The sequence below is a fragment of the Solanum stenotomum genome, chromosome 9 (assembly GCF_019186545.1).
Source record: "Solanum stenotomum isolate F172 chromosome 9, ASM1918654v1, whole genome shotgun sequence".
NCBI classification, from domain to species: Eukaryota; Viridiplantae; Streptophyta; class Magnoliopsida; order Solanales; family Solanaceae; genus Solanum; species Solanum stenotomum.
This window is the reverse complement of record NC_064290.1, coordinates 51716447-51744277: the sequence shown is the minus strand read 5'-3', so window position 1 is coordinate 51744277 and position 27831 is coordinate 51716447. Positions and strand designations below refer to the sequence as shown.

Below are 27831 nucleotides of genomic sequence, written 5' to 3'. Positions count from 1 at the left end.
TTTATTAGTCTTAAACTCTCAATATATATTAAAAATAAAAATTCATCAAAAGGAAAAAGAGACTATCTACTATATAAATAAGTCTAATATAATAATCAAATCAAACAAAGTTCATTAAAGAATAATTAAGCTAATATACTAGTCCTAAAAGATAAGAGATCCGTTAGGTGTTGGGGACAGGGTGTAGGGATATTTTCCAAGTAAAAAGGAACAAGACAATAATTAATTACATATGAATTATATTCATAATACAGTGACGAAATCAAAATTTTCACTAATAGAATTTAAAATACGATGAGTCAAATGAGACCAACATTTGTTATCTATACACAAAAAAAAAAAAATTAAAAAAAATCACCATGTATAACATTGTAATTTTTCGATGGAGGTCCGCCTCAGATTGGATATGCTTCTTGTTTTTTCTTTTTGCATAGTACAGAGAATCAATTATATTAATTAATCAAGCACCAGCAATCTTTAATCACTCATTAACAATAATTAATGTTGGTTAAAATTAATTCATGATTTACATAATGAAACTATAATTGTAGTTAGGTGCAAGGGTCCCATCCACAAATCACTTTTGCAAGCCAACACAATGAGTAAAATCAATATTATATATGAAGATTAAAAGATTTGTCTAATCAAAATCTCAAAAGATATATATTTTTAATAAGTCAATACCAATATTTACTTTATGCACCTATTGATGTGATGATAATTTAGAAGTTTTTTTGTCAAAGAAAATGGCCATATTTCTATTGATTAACGTGTAAAAAATTTCACTAAAACTGCATATTTTTATTTTTTTTGCAAGGTTTAAGACGCATTAATCACGCCATAATAAAAGGAAGTGGTTGAATAGGGGAGGCAAAGAACAATATTCACATTGCCCACTTGCAAAACATGATATGCTTTCGAACACATGTGGCAATCGATTAATCAACGCCTCAGTCCCAACCAAGTTGATTAATCGCCTACATAACAAACTGAAAGAGAAGAAAATGTTGTGTTACTTTGACTTTGATTTTGATGTAAATTTGGTCAGTATTGGAACACCTAATTAAGTCAATAATAAAATGTAATGGAGACCTAAAAAACCAGAAAACAAAGACAAAAGACCACTATATTATGTGTTACTTTGAGCTAATTTATATACCTAAGTTTATCAAGGTAAGAAAAAAGCAACTACAAAGATCAGTGCAGAAAATTAAGTTTTAGCTTGGTTGGTGTTTGCTGAGGGAGATGATTGTTGGTTTTGTCCTTTGGGAGGGATCTTAGACTGCATCACTCGTAGCTCGTTGGCGATCTCCGTGAAGTTAGGCCTCTCGGACGGTTCAGCTGACCAACATCTCTCCATGAGTGACCTCCAATCTGGGTCACAGGACTCGGGCACTGGAGGACGCAAGGTATTACTCACGATACCACCTGCATAGGGATTCAGTTGTTAATACTCGAAACGGTTTGTTGACTTAGACGGCATTTGGACAATATTTGGTTAAAGTTGAAAAAGATTATTTGGAAGTCGTTACCAATTATTGCCCCATAGTGCAATTCGGCATATGGTTCTTCTCCAGTAAGAAGTTCCCACAGTACAATTCCAAAGGAGAATACGTCAACCTACAAACACAACCAGCAACGTATGCGTCAACACGCAGGGATAAAGAGCAAAAATTACTACCCCTCCGTTTGAATTTGTTCGTCTTACTTCCCTTTTTAATCCGTTTTAAAAAGAATGGACTCTTGGTTCTTGCCTTTATTGGCAACTTTTTAATTCTAAATTTCACATGGCATTGTTCAAGACCACAAGATTGAAGGACATTTTGGTACATTCTACATATCATTAGTTTAAGACCACAAGATTCAAAAGTCTATTTTACTTTTTTTTAAATCCGTGCCAAATCAAAACCAGACAAACAAATTGAAACAAAGGACTACTTTTTTTTTGTACCTTCTCAGAGACGAGGCTGCTGCTTCCATTGAGAAGTTCTGGTGCCATCCAAGGGAGAGTTCCTCGTACACCGCCTGAGATTAGTGTTTGACATTTCACTTTGGATAGGCCCAAATCACCAACCTAAACAAGAAGGATAGATTTACAGTCAGTACCAAAGTGAAACAGATGATAATATGGCACGGAGCTTTTACAATTCGCAATGGACTGCTTTCACGTTTAAAGGTTATACGCACAAGAAAAGAGATAACATAAAAGCAACTATGAATATGGATTCTGAAGTAGGCAAGGAATGAAAGATCGTAGTCAGATTAATAACAACACTAAGGATGATAATAGTGAAGCATTATTATTATATGATAATACTACAATGATGATGATATGACTAATGCCATAGATGGTACCAATGAATTCGGTGTTGTCAAAGGCGCGCTTAAGCTATGAAGCGAGGCTCAAAACATGTTGAGCGCTTCGCCTCACTTAATGTGTGCTTTAGTGTCGTCATTGAGTCTCTAGACCATACTTTTCCTTGCCAATGAGCATTCCTAAAGAGACTGCACTAAACAATTCAAGGTTCACTTTATCCATAATAATTTCAATTTCGTTGCCCATATATTTGTTATTCGTGCTTATAATTATTAGTCTTGGACTAAACATATATCTTTGTAATTTTTATCCATTTACGCCTTTTTTCACTTGAGCCCACATTTTACTTTCATTAAAGCCCAAGCCCCCCGAAAAAATCCTTTCAGTTTTTTTAGGCTTTTCACTTTTTAATAACACAGGCAGCGATACATGCCAGTGACATGAGCCATGGATCACTGTTGTCAAAGCCTCAAATGTGAAAAGCATAGAAAAGGACCACGCCTTTCCAGAGATGCAAGGAAAAGCACAAACAACGTCAACTTTAGTAAAGAAAAGGCGAAAATATGTGTATTGCGGGAAAAAAGTAGTACAAACAAAACATAGTTGAACAAAGAAATGAAAAACTGCAATCATATAAAAAAAGTAAAATCGTAGCAGTCAAATTTAAAAACCATCTTATACTTCAGATTTGGACAACAATGCAATTTTAGGTTTTTATTTTAGATTTATAACTTGCTATGCTCGTCCAATTTCTTGTCACCAAACATAGTTACTCACAACACCTTTTAATAATTTTATACGTTGTTTCCTTTGCTTCAATTAACGTATTATTGGTTGTTGCTACTGTTCCTCTTCCCCATTATTATCAGCATGACTTCTCCACCCTTGTATTTCCTTTCCGTACTTGTTTTTTATGTGTTACTTGAGACAAGGTTCTACCAGAAACCGCAAGGTTGGGGGTAAGGTTGCATACACACTACTCTCCCCAAACCCCACTTGTGGGATTACACTGGCTATGTTGTTTTGTTGTATGATCTGCTAATAATTTATATATCACTTTCCCGGCAATATCTATTGTTCAAGTCTCTTCCTCTTCAAAACAAATCACATGCCTTAGCCCTTTAATGTCTGCATCAAAGCAAATGCCTAAACAAGGCAAAACGCCTAGCTTGCACTTCAACTAGCTTCATGACTTGAGTGCATCTCCAATAGTGGATGGTGCCCTGGTTATACAAGGTTTGAGGATGATGTACTAAGGTAAGAGCTCTATTGAGTCTTTAAAGGGGTGCTGTTAGGACACTAGCATTTTTCTTGAAGTAATAATTGTATTGAGAATCCCTCCCTACAAGTGGTACCACAAAGGTATGATTCTTGCCCAATCATTCATGTTTTAACTTTTACTTGAAACTCATTTTCATTAAAAGGTTAGTTCCTCTAATTTTTACAAGAGAGTTCTGCCGACCCTCAAAATAGAGTTATATAGCAACAGCAAGGAGAAGAAACTCATTGATGCATTACACTGTGTCTCAAGGTACTTATTTATTGGGAATGCTACAGCCAATCGCTTTCAAAAGCGAAAAGCGCAAACCAAACGACAACTTGTGTGGGCCTTGCAGCAAAAACGAGAAGTGAAGCGCATTTTACTTTGGAGAGAAGTGTATTATTTAACATAAAATAAAGGAATACCAAACATCTATGAATTTAGCACAGTTAAAATATTTGTGTTGCTCAGACTCTCCCAAAATGATGCCGCAAGCCCGTGTCGGGTCCTTAAAAGATGCACTATGAAGGATCCGACATGCACTCGTCGACATTTTTAAGAGTCCGAACAACATAGGTAAGAGTTAAAATAACTAATTCCAACATCAAATAATCAATAATGCTGATATTAATCCAACACTTGTCCTGGCCTTGGTGTAGATAGAGTTACCTAGTACCTGTTGTGGTGGGAGGTACAGGTATCCCGTGGAATTAATCGAGGTGCGCGAAAGCTGGCCTGAACACCACGGTCATCACCAAAAAGAAAAGAACACTTCAAAGTTGAAATTCAAATAAGCCATCAATTCTCGTCTTTGTTTTTTTAAAAATTGGTAGGTTTTTATGCAACCAGTGTTTAAAGTGCAAAACTTCATCCATTAAGCCATAATCCTGTGTCTCACATTATTTTGTCCTTTCAGTAATAAAGCGATGACTCTAAGTAACTCTTCTCGTCTGGTGTAATGTTAAGAAATGCTTCACATTCCTATACCTCTTAGCCCTGATTCAAATATTTGAACAGATTACCCATAGCAATAATTTTTTATTTTTTATTTTTTTTTTTGAGAAGGTAACATTTGTATTTCTATTTCCAAAAAATCAAAACCTGCCACAACATGTTACAGATTCCTAATTACAGATTAAAGAGAGTATAACAGAAGATCTTCAATCCTATGACAAAATTTACAAAAATTACAGGGATCCTAAGACATTCATAACTGATTCTAGATCTTCCATATACTCCTGTTTACACCAAAAATGAAACAACACAAGACAATTCATCTTCATCTTCTAAATAGTGTTGCTCTTGTTCTGATGACATCTAAGGTTCCTTTCTTTCCACGTTGACCACCAAATACAAGCTGGGATGATTTTCCATCTCTCCCTATGTCCTGAGATGTTGGCGTAACTACTCCATATCTTCAGGGTTTGGGTTACTCTCCTTGGCATCACCCACTTCAGTTCTTTTTTATTGATGAAGAGGTCCCACAGTTGGTTGGTTATCCTACAGTGAAGAAACAGGTGAGTCACCGTCTCAGCCTTTTCCCCACATAGGAAACATCTAGGGCTCAATTGGATACCCCTCTTCATGAGATTTTCCTGAGTCAGAACAGCCTGTTTAGCAAGTAGCCAAGTAAAACAAGACACTTTGTAGGGAATTTTGGCTTTCCAAATCATTTTCCAGGGCCACCCGTTAATCTGGGTATTGAAAGGGTTGAACTTTTTGTAAGCCCCCTTGACACTGAATCTTCCTTGCTTGTGATCTGTCCATTCCAGGCAGTCTTGGACAGTGTTTCCTCCTCTGAATTGTTCCAAAGTTCTGTAGAATTCTACTACTCTCTGGATCTCCCAATCATTGAAGGGTCTTCTAAAGCTCAGATTCCATCCTAGGTTTGACCAAACCTCTGCCACAGTAGCCCTCTGTTGTTGGTTGAGGATGAACACATCAGGGAAGAGTGTTTTTAAGGGACCTTGTTCCAGCCAGCTATCTTCCCAAANCATCTCTTTTCTTGTCCTGCACCTTTATAATACTAATATACCGACCAAATTTGTTGTAGTTCCTAGCGCAGAAAAGCTCAGTAAAGTGGTCTTGACGTTTCCATCTGCGTACAGTGTTTCCATGGCTTTTTGAGGCTTCCTTGAGAGTGTAGGCTAGCCACTCCATCGTCTTCTGGCTAATACTCATCCTTGTCATCATCTTGCGGCCTCTCTCTACCCAGTCGTACCAAGTTTCGGCTCTGGATACCACCCTGGTAATGTCGTACGATTTGAAACCAACAGCAAAGAAAATAGTATCATCCCCCATAGTTGCACAGAGAGAAAAAAAGGAAGAAAGGCTTGAATAAGAAGAGGTAGAAGAAGAAAGAAGAGGAGAAAGAAGGAAAAGAAGGCGCGGGTATGTTTCCGGCAATGGAAGATCACCGGAAAGGGATTCTAGGGCCCAGAAGGGACCGCTAGAGGTTTACCTCGGTAGGAGTGCCTGGGAGCATTTTAAAAAACACTTTTTGAGATTTAATTACTATCCATAGCAATAATTTCCTCGGTCAAAAATTAAGATAAAGCTGCAAGGCTCTTTTGGAGGCATTAAGAACTGATCTGTTTAACCCAAATTGAGGAGAGCTCTTAAGTCATGTTTATCCAATTTCCATTTAAACCCCCTTTTTTGGATAAGTAATCAATTTGTACCTGTAGGCCCAGTTTGGACAGTTCATGATCAGGATTTTTTTGACAAGTATGATTTTCATCAGGATTTACTAAGATTGATTGTCAATGAGGCTTTACTCATTGCAAAGAGAGTGCATCTTTGACAAAAAATAAAGGAAAACAATTCAAAAGGGATTGATAAGTAGTACAGAATAAGATTTACAACAAGGCTCTGTGCAATATTTTGTCTGCTATTTTTTTATGATGGTGGTGTTGTCCAGACCACCTTGCGTGCACCTCGACTATTCCATCGGGTTTCTATTACCTCCCACAGTACAGATACCAGTAACTCTATCCAACCTGGCTTAGGAAGATGAGCGAAATCACGTAGTGTTTTTGCCTCAATTGAAATTTGAAGACATCATACTTCTCCTCTCACTTCATTGACCATTAGGCCAAACTTGTTGGGCCCACTCTATTATATTGATTGTACAACAGTCTCTAAAACAAAGAATTTCTAGAGAGTCCTCCCAGTCGACTAAGGATGCAATTGCATCTAGTTTTGCATTCGGCTAAGGTGTGAGCAAGGGTATCTTCAAAAGAAAAGAATTACACTACACACGCATTCTCATAGTGTAATCAGTAGTTCCTACTAACAAGGAACCATCAAAGTGATGTCAGCCTGATTTAATTCCATCCAAAATAGCAATAAATTTATCCAAAGACGGCATAACTTAAACACTAAAGGACCGTTTGGTTAGTGGCATAAGGATAATAATCTCGGCATATCTCATGTGATTATTTTATTCTGCTTTGGATAATGGGTATTATTTAGTTCCTGGATTATTTTATCCATCTGGGATAAGTTACCACGTATATGAGGTGGGATAAAATAATCTCATGGGATATCCTTGTCTATCCCATCCCACTACTAACAAAACAACCCCTAAGGACTTTCAAAAGCTAAAGTTGAAAGCATGGGAAAAGAAAATATGAAAACCTGAATTCTCTTGGATAAAAAAACTTGATTTCTCTCACTTCTTTTTGTAATTACGGTGTTCAGTCTAGCTTGCGCACACCTCGATTAATTACGCGGGATACCTGCTACCTCCTACTAGCACAGGTACCCTTGTCCACCAAGGCTTGACGAAATGGGAAGAAACTACCCTAGTGTTTTTGCCTCCTTTGGGATGTTTATTTAAACATGAGAACTTGGTTTCTCTCTTGATGTCCCAATACCTTAAAATGGCTTAGTTACTCAGTACTCACTTAAGTAGCACAAACCTAGATGTTGTCACCATGACGGGCATAAGTACAGGGATTAAACAAGTGTCTTGCATCCATAGATATGAAAATTCTTCATATAACCACAATCCTCTAGGAAAACACCGAAAGAAAAAAGATGATGGATACATCAAACAATTTAAGATTAAAGCAAGGTCCATTCACATTCAGCAAAGGTTATTCTTTATAATAGAATTTTTATGTCTAACCATTTTAACTGAGCATAAATATGAATCATGTTCTTCTGGTGTCTAGAAGAGTAATACAATTGCCCTAAACGGCTCAAATAATAACAAAAGAAAATTAGGTGAGCTGGATTGTTTTGGTATTATTTCGATAAGGTAGTGACAATTGACACGCCTAAGCACAATTGATGTCACCTAAAACTTAAAGCCTCATTAGCTCGAGTACAGAGTAATTTTTCCTATTTTGCTCAGGCATATATAGCCTAAACTATGGAGGTATATTTGACACAGGGAAATAAAATTTCGTTCACAATCCAGGTTTTCTAAAATGAAAGAATTACAGAAGGCACCTACTGCACCAATTGTAGATTTTCTCAAGAAGCAAGAAATTCCCAAGGACCAGTGGCACATGGTTCGAAACTCAATGGATAATGGACCAGTCCCTCTACCCTTCTCCACTTAAATACCAAACTTTTGTCTGCAACAGGCTTTGAACCTACTGCACATACTGTAGTTCTTTGATGAAGTTTTACATATGATATTCTTATCATCTTTTAAATTACCTGCTCAAACTAGTTCCCGCAATGAGGTCTTTGAATTTAATCTCCACCTCACCACATCAGGTCATTACATTTGAACACACGGAAAATGCAGGTCCACCCGCAGGCATATCTGATATTGGTTAATAAGCAGAAACCATAACCACTCTCAGCCCCTAAACATTGACACCTGAAACATGCAGCTAATCTTGAACAAAAACCCAGTGTATAGGGTATCCAGTGTCAATGCCGATGGAATGCAATGAGGTTTACGGAAGATCTTAAAAGTAATTCAACGTGATAGACCTTGTACAGAACCTGGAGTGAAGTTGCCACAGAGACTCATGGGTCACCTTTCCCAGTAATAGTTTGGAGGGACATTTAATTTAGAAGGGAAGAAAACAGGTGCAGGAATGAACAGTGTCATTTTCTCAGGATGGGGTCCCTCGTACTTTCTGAAAAATGGTATAAAACTCAATTGTTTTCAATTATAGGATAAGCCATGGAAGATTAGAAGGCTGGAAAAGCCAAAAAGTGAAGGATTTTTGCTTTCGGCACCATCTCAAGGCTGGCTACCATATCAGGATGTTCTACTACACCCAATGTGAAATGATACACATCATCTGTTGTATCTCAAACCATAAAATACAATACCTGCTTCTTTTTTTCTTTTTTTTGAAACTGGTAAAAAAAAAACAGGTATTGTATTCTTTTTTTGAGGGAGATACAAAGTTTATCAGTTTTAAATTATGATGTAACTGCTTCAGCTGGGAACTTCTTGAGATGTTAAGCAATAAACGCATCACCTCAAATGCAAAAGCAGCCTCCAAGCTCTAAATCTGTCTTTAAAATTTTGACAAGACCTCCAAGATCTAATATGTTACTCAATGAGAGTGATGGATCTTTCAGGTTCAGGTGTGTCATACTTGGGTATCAGATTACAACGAATATTCAGTTACTAATGTCAAATTGTGATCTCTTTACATCTTTCATTGTAGTTTACCTGCCCCATTCTGGGCTTAGGACTTAAAAGACTTCTTACCTCATGCTCAATAGAAAATTATGCTTCCATTGCAGATTTGCAAATACGGAATATAACATTCAATTACTTTCTTTAGTTCAACGAGAACTCAGAACAACTGTGCATAAAACTTGAATTAGTCTCTGGTGTCAACATGTAAAAACTTTTGTAAGACAAATATTTAATACTTATTCCCCTTGTTGAGATAATTGGCTACTAAATCTTTCAACATTTATGCACATCATTTTTTATCAACTGACAAATAAAACTATATCCCGGTGATGACTAACCTTGCATATTGGACGGTGGGGATCACGCAGATTAACCAACAGATTGTCGCTTTTCAAGTCAAAGTGCACTATATTCTTCCCATGAAGATACTCCATTCCAAATGCAACATCCATGGCAATCACAAGGCGTTTCCGCTTATCCAGATTCCTGAAGACAGTACGTGATGCATTTAGTCATCCCATTTTTTATGTGTAACACCACAAATAGTATACAATTTTATTGTATGCAGAAGAGTACTATAAGTGCTCACACTGAAAATGATCAAATCAAACAGACGCTTCCTGATCCCACAGAATCAAGGTGAATGTCATGAAAGAAACCTACTCATCCACTAAGTAACTACAGGAACCACCCTACCCTCATGGCACACTTGAAAAAAACCATCTGAAAATGATGTGGCCTTTAACCTACCAGTGCCCTAAAATTGCATGAAGAAATTAATTTATACCACCAAGTTATTTAATCACTAAAACCATAGCAGAGGTCAACCCTAAAACAAGTTTAACCCAAAATTCAGTGGTATAAAAACCAGCAAATTAAGTAATTAATAATTAGGATTCCATTTCAAATATCTTCATATGGAAGTAAAGATTGAATTACCAATAAACAGATACTCTATTTAATCCATGCAAGCAAAAAGAAAGGTCACCTCTCATTCTTTTGTAAAGCATTTCTCAACGACCCGTTAACCATATATTCTGTAACAGTCGCCACCGAGCCACCCGGACCATCTAGCACAACACCATAGAAGGCAACAACGTTTGGATGGTGCAAGTCTGCAAGTTTGATGGCCTCATTCCAGAAATCATCCCTCTAAATGAAAAAGATAAGCAGAGTCATATTATATACATGAATAAAACACGCAAAGATCTTGGATAAATTAGTTAAATTATCAGGTGTAGGGAGAAAGACGAGAGACAATAAGAATTTGAAAGAAAGGGGAAAAAGGTACCAACCATACGCTCTTGTTCTGAAGCTTTCCCAGCGAAACACCTGTCATTAATCCTTTTAATTGCAACATCAGTACCCCTCCACTTTCCATGATAAACAGTGCCAAATGTACCAGAACCCAATTCTCGAATCTCCTCGAGGTCATCATTCTTTATAATCTATTCACAAGAATGCACTTTGAAAACATGGGAAAACGAAAAAATTGCTATGTGGCAGTGGCAGTAAAAGATAAGTTCACTTCTCCATTTAGGGATACCAAATTATGGGAATTCTCAAAAAAAAAATAAAAAATTTCATTCTCAAAAAAAAAACAAATTATGGGAATTGTATTGGACAAGAAATGTCGAACCTGCAAGCGTCCAATGCCACCTGATACAGGAAACCCAAAATTTGCTCTCTCGGGAAATTTAGTTTTAGTTTCCTGAACAGAGATTACTTCTGATTAGCAAGACTGGCAAAGAAAAGATACAAGAAACTGATTCTAAACAACTTGCATAGCAGCAGCTGTAGTTTGTGTGAGAGAATTTAAGACCTCAAATTTATCCTTGGAGTCCTTTCCGGTATTAGTGCTTTCAAATTCAACATTCCGTTGACTTGAAGATGGGGACTCGCTCCTCCCATGTGTGGACAGGTCAGCATTAGATGGAGTTGATGACTGAAGAACAGAAGCAGCGACACCCTCAGCAACAGCCTGAAGTTCTTGCTTGATCATTTCCTCCTCTGAGCCTTCAATAGCAAATGGGAAAGGAAAACGTTAGGACGGCAAGTATACAAGATGACCTACCAATACTAAATTCCAGAAAAATCGAAGCTTCTCACCTTTCTTGGACCATGATTGATCTGAACTGTAATCTGTATTACCGGAGGGAAGGTAAGTTCCATCCTCCAACCGAATTTGTGTTTGTAATCCACCATTAGTAATAGTTGGCAACTCACTGCTATTGCCAAAACGATTCTCGCCAGAATAATCCTTGGTGCCAGCAGATTCCTTTTTTAGCTGAAGTTTACTAGGTTTAGGAGGAGGGAAATGGGAATCATGATGTAAATTCCAAGGATCCTGATTGCTATATAAAGAATTTGAATTCTCCTGTACACACAGTGAGGTACCATCGAGTATGGTCATTTCTGCAGTAGTAGGACTCAACATTGGCTGGAAATGTTGAACCCCATCTTTCCATTCAGCAATAACTGGAGTTCTTTCTGTTGCATGGGCAGAGAGGGCAGTTAGATGGGGAGAGACTTCACTGGGTATCAAGTGATTAACCCCATAGTTTGGTTGGGCATGCACACCCGGATTAGTCATAACAGGATGCTGAGACACTTCATACCCTTCTGCAGCCTGAATGTTGGGCAAGAAAGGATTCCCATGTGGAGGAACAGGTATTTCATTTGGATTCACGTTACTTGTAACCAAACCTGGATATTCCTCCCTCCCATCAAACTGTTGTACTCTGTTATTCAAGATGTCTTCCCTTCTAAAATTATCAACAGCTGGCTTACTCTGCTCATTATTTGCTAAAATTTCAGCAGGGTGCATCAGGAGATTTTCCATCCTTCCCTCAATTTGTCTCAAATGGTTGTAAGCCATAACAGATTCTATATCATCTTCTTTAGGAAGCATGGTAGGTGCGGTTGCACCATAATTCTTGGGAGATTCACCACTTAAGTTATCCAGTGTTTGACCAGGCACGCTGCCAACTTTAAGTAAATCACTACTGACTGGTTTATTCGCAGCAACTTCCTGTTTAACCTGATACTGTGATGGAACCAGAAGCTGCTCAGTGGCATTACCATGGCATGGTTGAGGAACAGCTCCAACAAAAACTCCATAAGGCGGTTGCACAGAACCTGTTAACCCTATCATACCTTGGGAGGGAACTGACACCTTTGGGTGCTCTGCAAACTCAGGTTGTTGGAGGCTTCTATCATATTCATTCTGTTTATCAACAGTTTGTGAGACTCCAATTCGCTCACCTTGACCTTTTCCAACTCCAAGATCTATCTGACCCCCAGTTCTTTGCCCAACAGCAGCTCCCTGCTGTTCAACAGCTGGCTCACCCAGGGTTCCAGTTGTAACAGCTCGGTAAATAGGCCGCCCCATCTCATCCAACCGAAGGCTATGATACACCGGATTAAAGTCAGATACTGTGCTTGCAGGACTCTCTCTTTGCTCCTGCACTACAGTATCTGAATGTGCATGAGGCAGCGATTTTTGACACATAAGACAATCATCAAACCTAGGTAATGCCTCAGAACCAGTAACCAGTGGTTGAGGCACCTGGCCTTCAGAAAGTGGCATCTGCTGTGTTTGTGGAATCTGGTGCCATCCATAAGCTCCTCCAAGACCTGCAGGAGGGGTGTGATGCTGATAAGCACTGTACCCTTGGTCAACAGGAATCTGTACAACTCTCTGCCCCAATGTGCCTTCTGCAGGATAATGATCTAACCTAAAATGTTGGGGCTGAATCTGTGAGGCAACCAGATTAGGATTCATACTGACATGACCAGAAGGAGCCATTGTCATGTGAAGAGCAGGGACAAACTGCTGAGTTGGACCACCAGCAATCATATGTTGCTGATTCATTATTGGCCCAACAGTTCCCAAAAGCTGTCTTGGGAATCCCATTTGAGAAGGGATCTGAACATACTCTGTACGGTTTAGTGTCTCCCTCTGAGGATCCACATAAGCTGGGAAATATGGTGTAGTCCCTTGATAAGTCACTCCTGTTTGCTGCATATCATAACCCATTTGTTGCTGCTGTGCAGTGACAGGCACAGTTTTCTCTAACCCATGCTCCAGCTGAGCAGATAAGGTTGGCACAGACCCAGGAACGACTAATGGAATGGTCATTGGAGAGACAGAAGCATCAGCATGAGTTGCAGGATTTGCATCTGTAGACACCAATCTGTAAGCAGGTTCTTGAGAGGTAGCAGATGTCCCACTAGGTGATAGTGTGTCAAGGGAAGGTACAGCTCTAAGCTCCCCCTGACCATGACCTAAGACATCCACAGCTTCAGAGACACTAAACTCCGAATTCTGGGTGGAACCAGCACTAGCGTTACTCCCTTTCCTAGTAAGGCCAATACCACTAACTCCATTACTAATCCCATTCACTGCCTCGACATACCTCTGTCCACTATCTTGCAGATCTCCGAATTGCACCAAACCGGATGATTCCACCTCAGAAGCCGAAAACAGAAACACCCTCAATTTAGCTGACCCATCTGACGCTCTTTCAACCAACTTTTCATACTCATCCATCATATTTTCAAGATCTTCTGGACAAGAAACAGACACAAGTGCATCAAGATCCTCATCAGGCAACTGGTACTTAATCGTCACATCCTGCCCACAAGTATCTACCATTTTGCGTACCAGTTCAGCAAAACTCACATCCCTCCTAACACTAATAATCCTAGTCTGTCCACCCACATATCTTAATGCCCCATCACTCGGCCTCGGGATTATCCTCCCCCCAAAACTGCACAAAAACTTAACTTTCCTCCCTGACACCGAACCATCACCACCATCATCACTAGCACGCTCAGACGCATTACTACCAACCCGTGCCCCAGAATGCAAATTCTGTGACAACCCAGCACCTGAATTCATAACACCAACACTCACAACACCCGGTGGCTGCGAAGCCACAACCTGTGGGACCCACCCAGCCGCCCCTGGACCGGCATTGGTATAACCTAAACCTACAAACCCGGCATCCGTTACAGTAGTAGGGTAATAAACCCCCTGTATAGTTCCAGGACTACCTCCAACATCCCGGGTCAGGTTACCATAAAACCCCTCAACTGTTCTACCAGATGCAGTCACAGGAGCAATACCCGATTCTTCGGGCACTGTCCTAACAATGTTCAACGGCCTCAAATCTTTGGGTATTGAATTTTGATCAAAAGCCATAATCTGTACAAATCAAAATTGGATTTTTTTTCTAAACCTAAAATTTCTATTTTTGTTTTTTAGGTTTTACCCTTCTCTACATTTCAGCTACTACGAAAACCAAGAAAACCCAATACTACGAAACTCCAATAAAACCCTAATGGGGTTCACCCAAATACAAGCAAATCAAAAGGGTTTCTCAAGAAACATGAGTTTTCAGTAACCAACAACATCAAACTGAAAATTACCTCAAAAAAACGAACCGACCCAGCAAGAAAGTGATGGAAACATGAACAAAAACAGCACTTTCTTGCTAATCTCTGTATTTCTGCAGCTGATATGTCCAAAAGAAACAATTTTTTTTATTTTTTTCTCATTTTTTTGAGAGATTTTGCAGGGAAAATATGTGCAGGGAGGAGGGTCGCTATCAAAAATCTAGAGATGGAAGAGGAAGATGCCTAAATTTTTTATTTCTTGAAGGAAATTTTTTTTGCAGAAAATTAAAAAATATATTAATTTTCTTATAAAAGAAATTGAAATGAGAAAGAGAAAGTGTCAAAGTGATATATGGGGGGAAGGCCACGTGGAAGAGTTCATGCAGAAGAGTTTGCAATTTGGAAAGTTTAGTCAATTTGGTGAAAGGATCTAAATAGCAATTCTTTAAAGAAAAAAAGTTGAAAGGAACATTTTAAAAATCCAATTTTAGATAATCCTATAATGGAATTTTATTAGAAAAAGATATGTATTTATATTTGGAGTGTGAATTAGGTGATGCGGTGTATGAAATAGACGTGAAAGTGAAACTTGACATGGAGGTTGAGAGATAGTTTCAAGTATTTTGGGGATTTAATTCAAGGAAGTAGGGATATCAATGAAGATGTCACATAGCGTATTGGTGAGGTGCTGATGAAGTAGAAGCTTGCATCCGGAGTCTCGTGTGACAAAAACGTATCATCTAAACTTAAAGGTGAATTTTATAGAGTGACGATTAGAACGACATTGTTGCATGTAACGAAGTGTTGGTCAATTAAGAACTCTTGAGTTCAAAAGATGCAAGTTATGGATATGGGATTGCTGAAATAGATGTGTCGACATTTTAGAAGTGACAAGATTAGGCATGAGGATGTCCGAGCAAAGGTGAGAGTGGTATCAGTGAGGGATAAACTGAAGGAAGCGAAGTTGAAATGGTTTGGTAATGTGAAGAGGAGATGTGCAGGAGCTTTAGTGAATAATACTTTAGCTATTTATATGCAACGTAGTATAGTACATCAATCAATGGAATTGCTCTATTTTGGCCTAGAGTACATCAATCGATAGGAGTACTTTATTTGAATATATTGTTACGTGAACGGACGATAATCCTGCTGTAATTTGCGAGATTCTATACAGACTAGTTGGTGTATTTGACTCTTCTTTCTTTCTGATTACAGGCTACAGATTCCTCTCTTTATTAATAAAAGCTTAAGTTGACATGACGTTATACTGAAAGTGATTGGTATCGGATAACTAATGATTTTGATTGCTCTTGTCGGTGATTCTTCGAAGATGATTTACCTTTTAGAGACTCTATTCAACTCATCTTGTGCAAGAACTTAGTATTTCGTTTGTATTTTTATTATTCTCCTTTATTTAATAGACTTAATAACAATGCCTTCTAGCACTATAGGTAGAAAATGATGTATATTTTTGTAGCAAAAAGAGTGAGAAAAATGGACACCAAATTATAATATTCTAAATTTTGGATTCTTTCTTTATTCTTTTTTTGCTTTATAATATAGTAATATAATGACAATGCGATGATTGCGTTAATCAATCATTTACTAATGTCAAAATGACAAGATTCACTTTGTGACAACATAATCTAATTAACAAAACAAATCTAAGTCAAAAGATTAAACAACTAAGTAAATAATTTTTGGCATATACTAATTAATTAAATAGAGGTGGAGCTGATTATGGTATTGGGGCATATGGCCTACCTTAATTTTTTAAACAAAATAATGATAGGATATTAGTATAAATTAAAAAGGTTTGAATTTTGTAAAGAATTTTTTACACTAATAAAAAGATATTTTTGTTGATATTGCGCACTTTTGATTTCTTCACTCATGAGTATTCAATAAAATTTCATATGTTTAGTTATTTATATATATAATAATAAAATATTTCAATTAATTAATGATCAAATATATTGAATCATATATCTAAAGATCAAAATTAAAATTTCATTAGGTACAAGTCTTTTTCTTGTTTAAGTACAAGTCAAAGACGTACTTAAATTAATATCCCTTACTCTAATCATACTTTTTAAAAAAATAATAATGAGATTTTCCTAATAAAAGAATTTAATCATGATTTAAACTATCACACAAGTATACTTAAAATTTAAAAGGCATAATACCTGACAAATGCATAAATATGACTTCAGCTAAGTATTTTAATTTTAAAAGTGCATTTCTAGATGATCATTTTATAAATTAAAGTGCTTAATTATCATTATAAAGACTAATTGAGATGTTTAAATATATAGGTTCGTCAACTAAAGCCAATTTGATTGTTATTTTTATGTATTATATTACTTATTATAGTTAAGTAATTCACTTGTATAAGTTAAGCAACACATATTGCTTTTGGGGTAAGAAATTGTAAATGGAATTTTAATGCTTCTTAATTTGATGATTTTTTGTCGTGTGATAGTATTATGCTAAAATTTGTGTCAACTTCCCCCGCTCTCCGCTATTTATTTAGAAGTTTGATTAATTTGAATATATATTATATTAAGATTATTAAAAGAAGAAAACACTTTTTATTAAGATTAGTAATTTCATTTTTAAAGCTCAATAAAACACTTTTTATTAAGATTAGTAGTTTCATTTTTAAAGCTCAATTAACTCGATTTTTTTAAATTAAAATTGAAAGAATCATATTTATTACCTTTTGTTTTTGTTGTTCAATGTTTTCTTGTTAGTATTTTCACGACATCTGTAATTTCGATCCCAACAAAAAAAAAAGGCACTCCTTCCATCCACTTTTATTTCCACTATGCTAAAATAAATGTTCATTTAGTTCAATTTAAAAAAATTAAGAAATAATTTATTATTTTATTTTTATTTTATCCTTATTTAAGTATTATTCATTTTTCTATATCCAAATGATTTATAATTAGGTTTTGAATGATTATGTTGTGGGTGCCACTTTATTATTATAATATGAGAAGAAATATTTTCAATTTATAAACATCCAGACTTTTTCCTAGTGAAAAAGTTAAATACGAAAAAAAAATTATATTTTCTTTTATGAAAAGTAAAAACAAATATAATAATTGACTTTTTCTTTATAAAAAAAACAAAAAAAAACTCAATATAATAAAAAAAATCAGAGAAAAAATATCTGATAGTTTTACCAATAATTTAAGCTCAAGTGTTGACATTTTTAAGCAATTGTAATTGTTATTATACTTTCATTGTATATTTTTTGAAAACTTATATTAGGAACGTTATGTTTTATAATATGTGAATTTAACTTTAATCAAATCTTAATATAAATATTGATCACCAAATTAAAAGCCAATTCATATAAGTATATCTTAATGGCCAACCAAGCAAAATGCACTTTGGAAAAGGTCATCTTTCATTGTTTTTTTTTAAAAAAAAAAAAGTGCAACTAATTGGAGACAAAAAGAAATCACATGATGTGGCAAGAAGAAAAAAAACAGCTAAAATCATGAAATGATGGAATCTTATGGAGAAGGCACTTTCATATGTTTAGATAAGGTTTGGTGAAACATTTTAGTGTTGCACTTGGTATTTTTGGGTCGTGATAAGATAAATTCGTTTTTAATTAGATTTTAGGTTCACATTTTAAATTATTGTTAGTACTTTTGATAGAAAACATTTTTTAATGTAATCTCAAAAATGGACACCAATCATCGAATAATAAATCAAAGAAAAGAAAAAAAACATTAAATGCAGACTTGCAGTTAGGAGTAATGTGATCTAACCGCTAATGAATGAAAATAAAATATAGAATTCAAATGTCAACAAAAACAAATCAAAAAAAAAAGAGCAAAATTATTTGATACTTATATGTTGAATAGCAAGATGCAAGTAAGTTTGACTCAGAATTCAATGTTATTAGAAAAAATGGTGATACATATAAACAAACTCAACCTTAAAATCATCAGTTCGATAAAATTCAATAACTTTGATTCATATTTTAAATATAAAAATAATTTATTCAAAACTTAATAAATAAAAATTATAGCTCAAAATTTCAAACTAAAATTTTTGAAGTTAGCCTCTAAACTAATACACAATTTTTGAAGTTAGCCTCTAAACTAATACACTTATTCCAATCCAAAAAGAAATGTAAGTTGGCATGTTGGGTGAAAAGTGTCCTTTACTCCCTATGCAAGTTGAGGCTTTGTAAATGTAGTAATTTTATCCTCTTGAATTTAGTAAACAAACAAAGAAAATTATTAATACTCCTTCCGTCTCTAAATAATTATCGTGTTTTTTACGAATGGTATNTTATTTGATACTTGTATGTTGAATAGCAAGTTGAGGCTTTGTAAATGTAGTAATTTTATCCTCTTGAATTTAGTAAACAAACAAACAAAATTATTAATACTCCTTCCGTCTCAAAATAATTATCGTATTTTTTACGAATGGTATGCAAGTGGATATTTTGAAGATTATAAAATTATAAGGGATAAACCAATTAATATTCCATTTTGGTTCTAGCTAATTTGTGGTTAAAGTCTGATTAACCTTTAATTCAGTACACAAACAACCTAGTTTAGTTAATCGATTTATTTTTTCCTTTTTACTATTTTTGTTTTTCTTCATTGTTTTGAATTAAAGGAGTAATCTAGAAAAGTGTTTTATACTTTTGTTGGTTAATTAATTTAATAAAAACTCAAAGAAAAAGAAAATCATTTGGATTTCCAAAAAGTTCCAATCTCTTAAAAGACAATGACGATGGCAAAAGCCAAAAAGAAAGTTCCAAGAATGTCTTCTTGTTTTTTTTTTTTATTTTATATTTAATATGAATGTCTCTATTAATTTAACTTATTAAATGAGAGAATTGCTCTTTACCAAAAAAAAAAATATTGTAGTAGAGATCGAACTCGATAATTTTAATTAATAATATAAAAATTCATCTCATCACAATTCTCGCTGTAATGATCGGATTTCCTTGTTATAGAAAAATCAATGGGGAAAAATTTTGGTTCGAAAAACTTTTTCGTAGTAACTTGAAATTTCCCAACCTATTCCAAATTTGGACGAAATTGGAATCTTTGAGTTGTAGGGAAATCTGGTAACAATCGGGTGACTTATTTATGATTTTAATTACATGAGTAGTTAGATAAGTCGTTAAGGAATCCATACGACTTTACGGAATTGAGAGGACCAATGACTTAAATGTATGATCTTGAGGATATACTTGTGATTGTGATTGTGGTGTGTTGAATGGATCGGTTGCCACGTTCTGGCATATCTAACTTGGATTGGTTGCCACGTTATGGCATAATTATGGGATTGATTGCTATGTTTCGACATAATCATTGGATCGGATATCGCATTCCGATATGCTAACTGTTTGGGTTTCATGAGAGGACCAATGACTTGTCATAATTGTGTATCTTGAGAAATGTGAAGTTGTTCGTTGTTCATAAATGTTGATAATATTGTATATGTTCGATATATGCATGTGATTATAATGTTGTTGACTTGCTTATGTTACACTTAGTGGGATAGCCACGTGATCCTACCAGTACACTGTGGTTGTGTACTGATACTGCACTTGCTCTTATTTTTGCTGAGTACAGGGCACCTTCCGACAGCTATTGACAGACCTCGCTTAGAAGATCGGTGACCGTTTTCGAACTCAAGGGTGAGCTAGTTCTTCCGGGCTGCCATGGGTTCTCTTTCGTCTATGTCCACCATTTCGGACTTAGACTTTTCTAGTTGGTTGATTAGTTCATTAGTTGGGGTTGTATCCCTTCTTGTTTAGACTTGTTGAACTTTAGATGTTTTGGTACATTGACTTCTAGGTTCTAGGCATTACTTCCGTATGTTAGTTTATTATTGTTAGATTTTTGTTAGAGTTTATGGGAACTCTATTTATTTCCTTAGTACTTTTCCTGCTTTCATATACTTAAATGTCTTAGTTTTTGGATTAGTTGCTTGGTTTGGACTATATTAATGGTTCTTCCATTGGAGGGTTAGTGTGAGTGTCAATCACAACGATTTGGATCGTGACACTCGCTTGCTCGTGTTTCAAAGGATTCAAGAAGCTTCAAGAAAAAGAAAGTACAAAAAACAAATACAAAAAGAAGGGCAAATGTGTTTTTTTTCTGTTGTAAAGTCTTTTGGATATGGCACATATTTCTATATTATTATTTTTGTTTTATTTTTCACTTTAAAGTGAAAAATTATTTGTTATATGTGGCTATTTAGTGGAAATTGAGGAATTTTGCTTTCATTAGATATAATTAAGTTTGGTTAGTGATGTAGTACTATCTTTCATTAATTTATAATTAAGGTTAGGCATCACAACTTGGAAATCAGCATTGGATTATAAGTAATTTATAGAGTATCTACTTATATTTTGAAAAAATTAGGATGGTAGTCTTGAATTTTGTTCAAATAGATTACTTTATTCGAAGAATTAAAATAAATAAATTGATTAGAATACGAGAAAACATTTGGATAAACGAATTCAATAAGAAATCAAATATCAATTCATTTGACGCACCAATCTAATTTAGCTGATCAATTATAAAAAGAAAATATATGACAATTGACGTATTTTTTAGATATTTCAAACAAGGATTGGGATAAGTGATTCCATTATAATACAGAAGGAATAATCTAGATTTTGTTAGGTTAATAGAGAATCTTTTATTTTATTTTATTTTAATCATCTATTAAATAAACACCAAGAAGATAAAGAAGAAATAAAAACTTAAAAATTAGAAAATTGTTGAGTGACAAGTGACTAGTAGATAGACCATAAATAATTTTTTATTTAAATTTATTCTCTTTATTTGTCTAAAATTTGGGTATTAAAATGGACCCTATTTTTTTTTGTCTGGTTGTTGGGACTCTTAGTGATTAAGTGATAATTGTAAGGTGAAAGTCCCACATATACAATTTGTCATTTTCATGTTTGATTTTTGAAAGAGATTGTTTATAAATTCATGTTTGATTTTGTTTTGTGAGGGACCCATGATATCAACATATTCTTTAGTTGGAGAGAATAAATTATAGTAACATTAAATTCATATAAGAAATCATGTTAAACTTGATTTCAAATTGCTTTTATACATCGAAAGTGTAATTTGTGACTAAAGTAAAATGAATTTTATTAGGTTTAATCACGGCTCCATCCCGATTACATTTCTTGTGAAAAGATGAGATCCTTGAGCAAACTACTAAATCGTAGTTATTGGAGGCGACTTAACTAAAGTGTTTTTATTAAATGATGCACATGGGTTGAACACCCCTCCAACTCTCCAGTTATTTAATCAACAAGATTAGTCGGCAAGAGAGTTGAGTTATTCTTTTTTCTGGGGAGACAAAGTCGTCCCTTATACTAATCGGACCTCAATTCGTGGCCCTTCACCAATATGTTACAAAGCTTTAATCTTCGGCGAATCGCCAATACTACTTGATTTATAAAGACGAACTCTAGACAAGGGAAAGCGCAGGGCAGCTAATGTGAGTCGATATAGTTACTCCTATAAATTAAAATTAATTGATCATGTAACATACTTAAGTAAAAATGATCATTCAAATTTCCATTTGATATAAATTCATTAAAAATTTGAAATGATTAAAGCTTAGATGAATAAACTTATAACAAAATCACAAAAAGGGCCTCTAGCAGCCCCAATTTTGTATGGGCTTGTGGCCCATGCTGAAGTTTAGAAAAGAAAATTGCAGAATTTTTCACAGATCAACTATTTTTGGACAATTATTTAATATTTTTTTAAAAATAATTTATGAACCTTTTAGATTACAATATAAAGATCTCTTTTGGTCAAATTTAAAATTCATAAGAAAATATAAAACCACGATAATATTTGTCAAGCATTTAGTCGTAAAATAATGAGGTAAACGTATTTTCAAGCGTCTAGTCGTAATAGTTTATAATGCATCAGTGTATATTTGATATTCGATAAATATGTATAATTAATATACACATTAATTATTCACTGACAATTCATGTGAAATTCTACATTGTGTGTGTTTCAGACTGCAAAAAGAAAATGGTGTCATAAATCTTTTTTCTATATAATTATTTGTTATTTGAAATTCAATGTCCCATTTAATTATGAGTTGGACCAAGCACAAGCATGCCTTTGCTTTAAATTTGATGAATTTAATATTTAAATTTTTATCATGTGATATATATTATACTTTTACTGGGCATTAAAATCCAATATTTATAAGTATCTTAATATTTTTTCATATGTATACATATTTTATGTAAAAAATGTTGTATTTGATTGAACCTGCAGTTTTGCAGCTTCAAATTTTATCTGAATGTATTATTTTCGATTCATTAAAATTGTAAAAATCAAAAGATCTTTTTATAGTTCAAACTCGAAATTTTTAATTAACGGTGTGCAGAAAAACTTCAAACTATCCTATCATATGCCTGAGTTGTGGGGTAGGTCTAATGGGCTATGGGCCTATGTCATCTGTTTACTGAATGCTTCTAGTTTCTACTTGGCCACTAGACTTGAATAGGCCCACTTATTCTAAAAGCAAATTATATCGAGATCGTTGATATGCGGAATAAGTTGAGATATTTTAAGATATTGTGTTTGATTATTTTACATTATCAATCAAATATGATATACTAAGTTTTATCATAATCTTATTCTAAATATCCTATCTTATTTCATTTCGTTTTCTTAATGAGATAAATTAATCTTAAATTTATAATTTCAAAATAATTTAATCCGCAAACAAAAAGGAAAATCATGTTCCAGTTTTTGTTCAAATGCTTAGGGACTACGGTCTTTCAACAATATGGTCCCTTTGCTTTCGGGGTGAAGTCAGGTAAGAGGTCGAGTACATCATTAACATTATATTTTATGTATATAGAGCAAATATTGAATACTTTTCGATTTCATTACTTTTTATATAAAAAAGAATTCCCCTCCCCTCCCTCCCCCCCCCCCCCCCCAAAAAAAAAAAATGTTCTCATCTTTTTGCTCTTTTGGTGACTCAAATTCACACCTTAGGATTGGAATTGAGGGGCAACTCTCTCTTGTACTCTTCGATTTCTTCATACGTTAAATATTTCTTTATATTTTACATTATCTAAGTGAAAATTTAAACTCCGCATTTGTTCTCCTCCTTATATATACACAAGGTAAAGAGATTAAACGTTCTTACACTTACTATTTATTATGGGTAGCTACATAAATTAAAAAGGTGATCTCTCTCTATATATATATATCATGATTTCGATATTATGTTATGTATTTGCTATGCATTTTTTCGGTATTCCATATTTATAAGAAAATGTTCGAATATGAAGTAGACAAGTACCATATTGAAGTACATAATTACAAATACAATTCATATATATTACTTATTACAGCACTAACATATTTATAAATTAGTATTAGCAAAACTAATTATTGAGACATTGAAATTTTGATTACTTTATTTTTGATGAAAAATGTCTTTTCTTGTGTAATTGATTAATGAAAGAAATTGCTCGTACTTCCTTTTGAATAATTTCACATGTTTAAGGTGTTAATATGATATAAATGAGATGTTTCTTGAAAAACTGAATTCATAACTATATTCTTTGTTGAATGAAAATCAAAATTGAATAAATTGTGATTATTAATTTATTATACCGAAAAATATCAAAATCAAAATTTTAAAATATCGAAGCATGCTGAATTTATATGATATAATATTTTTAAAATTACTAAATTCGAAATTTTCAATATCATACCATGTGCACCCCTTAGACGAAAGGACTAGATAATAAATAGTACAAGTGAAGTGAAACACTTGAACAATTGTTTGAATTTGATGTTACTATTATTCTTAGGCCAAATAAGCAAATGCCATGAGCTCTTGTCCATTCAATTTGCAATATTCTTCCTACTATTACAACCTCGATATCGTATCCTATGCTTCTTTCTTGTTTTATTAGCGATGATCGATTCATAATTTAAATATCATGAGTTTTATTAATATTTATTTGCCTAATTTTTTAATGACGATGCAAATGATTGGAATTGGTTCATGAACTTATCGGCAAAAATTTAAATTTGTTAGTAGTAAATTTCATTTAGACATTTGAATTATGACATGTTTCAATCGAGTATCAATCTGAATGTATAATGAAGTGTTTGTATTCGACGCTTCTATCTACATTTTTTATTATTCTTTTTATGCATGTTTTCACACAAAATGTCACTTCTTTTTATTATACACATCTGAATCAATTATAATACACCTAAAGTTTTACAACTAACTAACACTAAAGAAAATGTTTGCAAATAGTTGTAACTTTGTAAGGAGATGTCATGTTTTGTTACTTTTCTATAGTAGAATAATAAAACAAAAATTCAAAGCACAAAAAGAGGGAAAATGCATGCACCAAAATTGTTCTAGCTTGCCAACGTACGTTTAAGATGAAGTCATACTTATTTTGGTAGACATTTTTTAATCATATTTTATTTGGTTGTGTGAACGAGCGGATGCACATGAGTATAATATGCATATTCAGTATAATCTTGTAAATGGGTTATGAGAAGGGTGGGATATACGAAGATCTTACTTTTATAGTCCTATATATTTTGTGAGACGTAGAGAGATTATTTTTGATAAATCACCAGCTTAGAAAAGTAATTTTAAAGACAAATTCGACAAATACAAGTGTCTATTGAGTTTGATCATGTGAACGAGCGAATGCACATGAGCATAACATATTCAGTATAATCTCGTAAATAAGCTATGAAAAGGATGAGATATAAGAAGACCCTACTTTTATAATACTATATATTTTATGAGACGTAGAGAGATTATTTTCATTAAACCACAAAAGAAAAGTAATTTTAAAGACAAAATTGATAAAAGATAACGAAAAGCACCAAAGTTGTTTTAGCTTTCCAACGTACGTTTAAAATGAAGTCATGCTAGTCAATAGTCATACTGATTTTGGTAGATAGTCTTTTATCATATTTTGTTTGGTTGTGTGATCCGGCATATGCACACACGTAACATATTTAGTATGATCTCACAAATAAAGTATAAAAAGGGTGGGATAGTAGATGAATATAGAGATTATTTTCGATAAATCTTCGACTTAAGAAAAATAATTTTTAAACATATTTGATAAATATAAGAGTAAAACTAGACATGACAAATACCAATTTATCGAATATACTAAAATGATGGATTAACTAATCTGACGAAATATTATAACGTTTATCCCATCCTACGTACCAAACGAGCATAATATAGTTGGGGATTATATTATTCTTTATAGATAATTTTATGTGTAATGAAACTTTGAAGGGTTGTTGAGTCCTAATTGGCACATCATGATGCTGATTCATGCCCCACATCATCACTAAAGTTATGTTCTTGTTGATGAACATCTTATTTCTTGTTATCTACTCTAGTGCTTTTTACCTAAAGATTCGAACTACCAAACAATTGTGAGCTCCAAATTTTATCTTTTTTGAATGATGTTTGATATACTAATTTTATTGATTCGACTAATTTAGACATATATATGTCGCATAACATTCATTTAAGAGGGCGAAGTACAAGGATAGCTAGCCTTTCTTGGGTCCTCCTTAAAGTATCAATCAAGATTTGTAACTTACACTAATTCGAACTTTAGAACACAATATTTTGAAATTTTGAGCTGAAAAATTGAATTTCAAGACATATATGAGTGGTTGCAACAATATACTCAATGTAATCTAATAAGTTGTAGGGGGGGGGATAGCGTGTACGCAACATTACTCCTACCATATGATATTAGAAATATTATTTCAATAGACCCTCTAATATCAAAAGACAAGTATATAAAATACAATCGTAAAGAAACCATGCTTAAAACAATTAAGAAGAGAATAAGTGACAACAACATATACTACATTAACTGAAGCAAAGGAAACAATATGTAATATTTAAATTACAAAACAAGATAGTAGAAAAGTAATACTAATAAGAAAACTAGACAACTCTCGCCCCCTTGACCTACTAATCTTCTATTCAAATCTACAACCTCTATATCTTCCTATCTAGGTAATGTCCTCGATAAAATGTAGCCTCCAAAAATCCTAACTGAAATAAAACTCATCTTCTAGAGTCCTACAAAATCTCTATGTCTACGAAAGGATGAAACCAAACTTGCATTAAAAAAATTTAATTTGGCAATAGTAGTTGCAAAAGAATGGCAATATTTTCCACTTTAAGAACCTTAGATATTTTTGACCCTAAAAGATATTGGGTATTGAGATATTGCAAAGGAATACATTTTGGCAAAACATTATGCCATTAATATGCTTGTCTTGGGCCATGAAAAGACATTAGTGAAAGTGACACAGAATTTCATCTACATTCAAAAACTATATGATAATGTTACTCTATATATACTTTGGCAAATTTTTATTAGTTTGTTCTTACTTTTATAATAGTAAAAAGGAGATAGTAGTAAAATTGAAGAGGAAAACACATATACCCTTTGGTGTTGACTAGAGACCAACTTGAACTAGCATTAAACCAAATTGTCAATTCAATTATAGTAACAACAATAATAGAGTGATTTTATTAGGGGTCTCAAAAAAGTAAAATATATATAAGCCTTATTATTATTTTTCTAAGGACTAAAAAATTGTATATGATAGACCTCGACTCAAGTAATACCAAAACTAAGGTCTCAAATCTCAATAGACTTGAAATTGACATGTCAATTTTCATCTCTCCTCGTCAAAGATTTTGCAAATTATAGCCTCTACAATAGTATTGTTTAATATTAAAAGATCGATAAGTTTATTTATCGAGTATCTGCTACCCCATCAAAACATGTATAGGGAAACTCTCTCATCAAAGATTGAGCAAATCAAAAGAAATTACTTAATATTTTTATCTCTAATGGAATTTGAACCTTAATGTTCTCCATATTTTACTGATCATTACATTATGTACATACTTACATCTCGTATTCATACCTATAGTATAAGAGAAATTCTAATTTAGAGCATTTTCTCTTCTATAATTCTTACGTAACGTAAATAAATTAATCGAATCAATGATTACCGAATATATAGGATGGTGATATGAAACTGTTTTTTTTAGTGTTTTTCATTAACCTGTTTTAAGCAATATATCAAAAAGATATTTTAGCATTATGAGGGTTAGGAATATAAAAGTAGGATTCCCTAGGCTTCC

At 33.9% G+C, this 27831-nt stretch overlaps 2 protein-coding genes across 4 annotated transcripts in view; both read right to left on the bottom strand.

Moving 5' to 3' along the window:
- The window catches only part of LOC125876353 (uncharacterized), a 226402-nt gene that overhangs the window by 166772 nt on the left and 31799 nt on the right, over positions 1–27831 (bottom strand). The gene's annotated exons all lie outside the window — the stretch shown is intronic.
- LOC125876332 (uncharacterized) lies at positions 996–14880 on the bottom strand. The gene is made up of 9 exons (XM_049557492.1): positions 11308–14880; positions 11021–11214; positions 10838–10909; positions 10494–10646; positions 10187–10350; positions 9537–9684; positions 1952–2074; positions 1533–1620; positions 996–1428 (listed from the first exon to the last, which is right to left on the bottom strand). The coding sequence occupies exons 1-9, from the start codon at positions 14402–14404 to the stop codon at positions 1211–1213; spliced, it is 4257 nt and encodes a 1418-aa protein (XP_049413449.1). The 5' UTR covers positions 14405–14880; the 3' UTR covers positions 996–1210.

Coding starts and splice junctions, on each gene's coding strand:
- LOC125876332 (XM_049557492.1), bottom strand. CDS start 14,404: ATGGCTTTTGATCAAAATTCAATACCCAAAGATTTGAGGCCGTTGAAC. Junction 11,215..11,307: donor TCAATCATGGTCCAAGAAAG/GTGAGAAGCTTC, acceptor TTGCTATTGAAG/GCTCAGAGGAGGAAATGATC. Junction 1,429..1,532: donor GCACTATGGGGCAATAATTG/GTAACGACTTCC, acceptor ATCCCTATGCAG/GTGGTATCGTGAGTAATACC.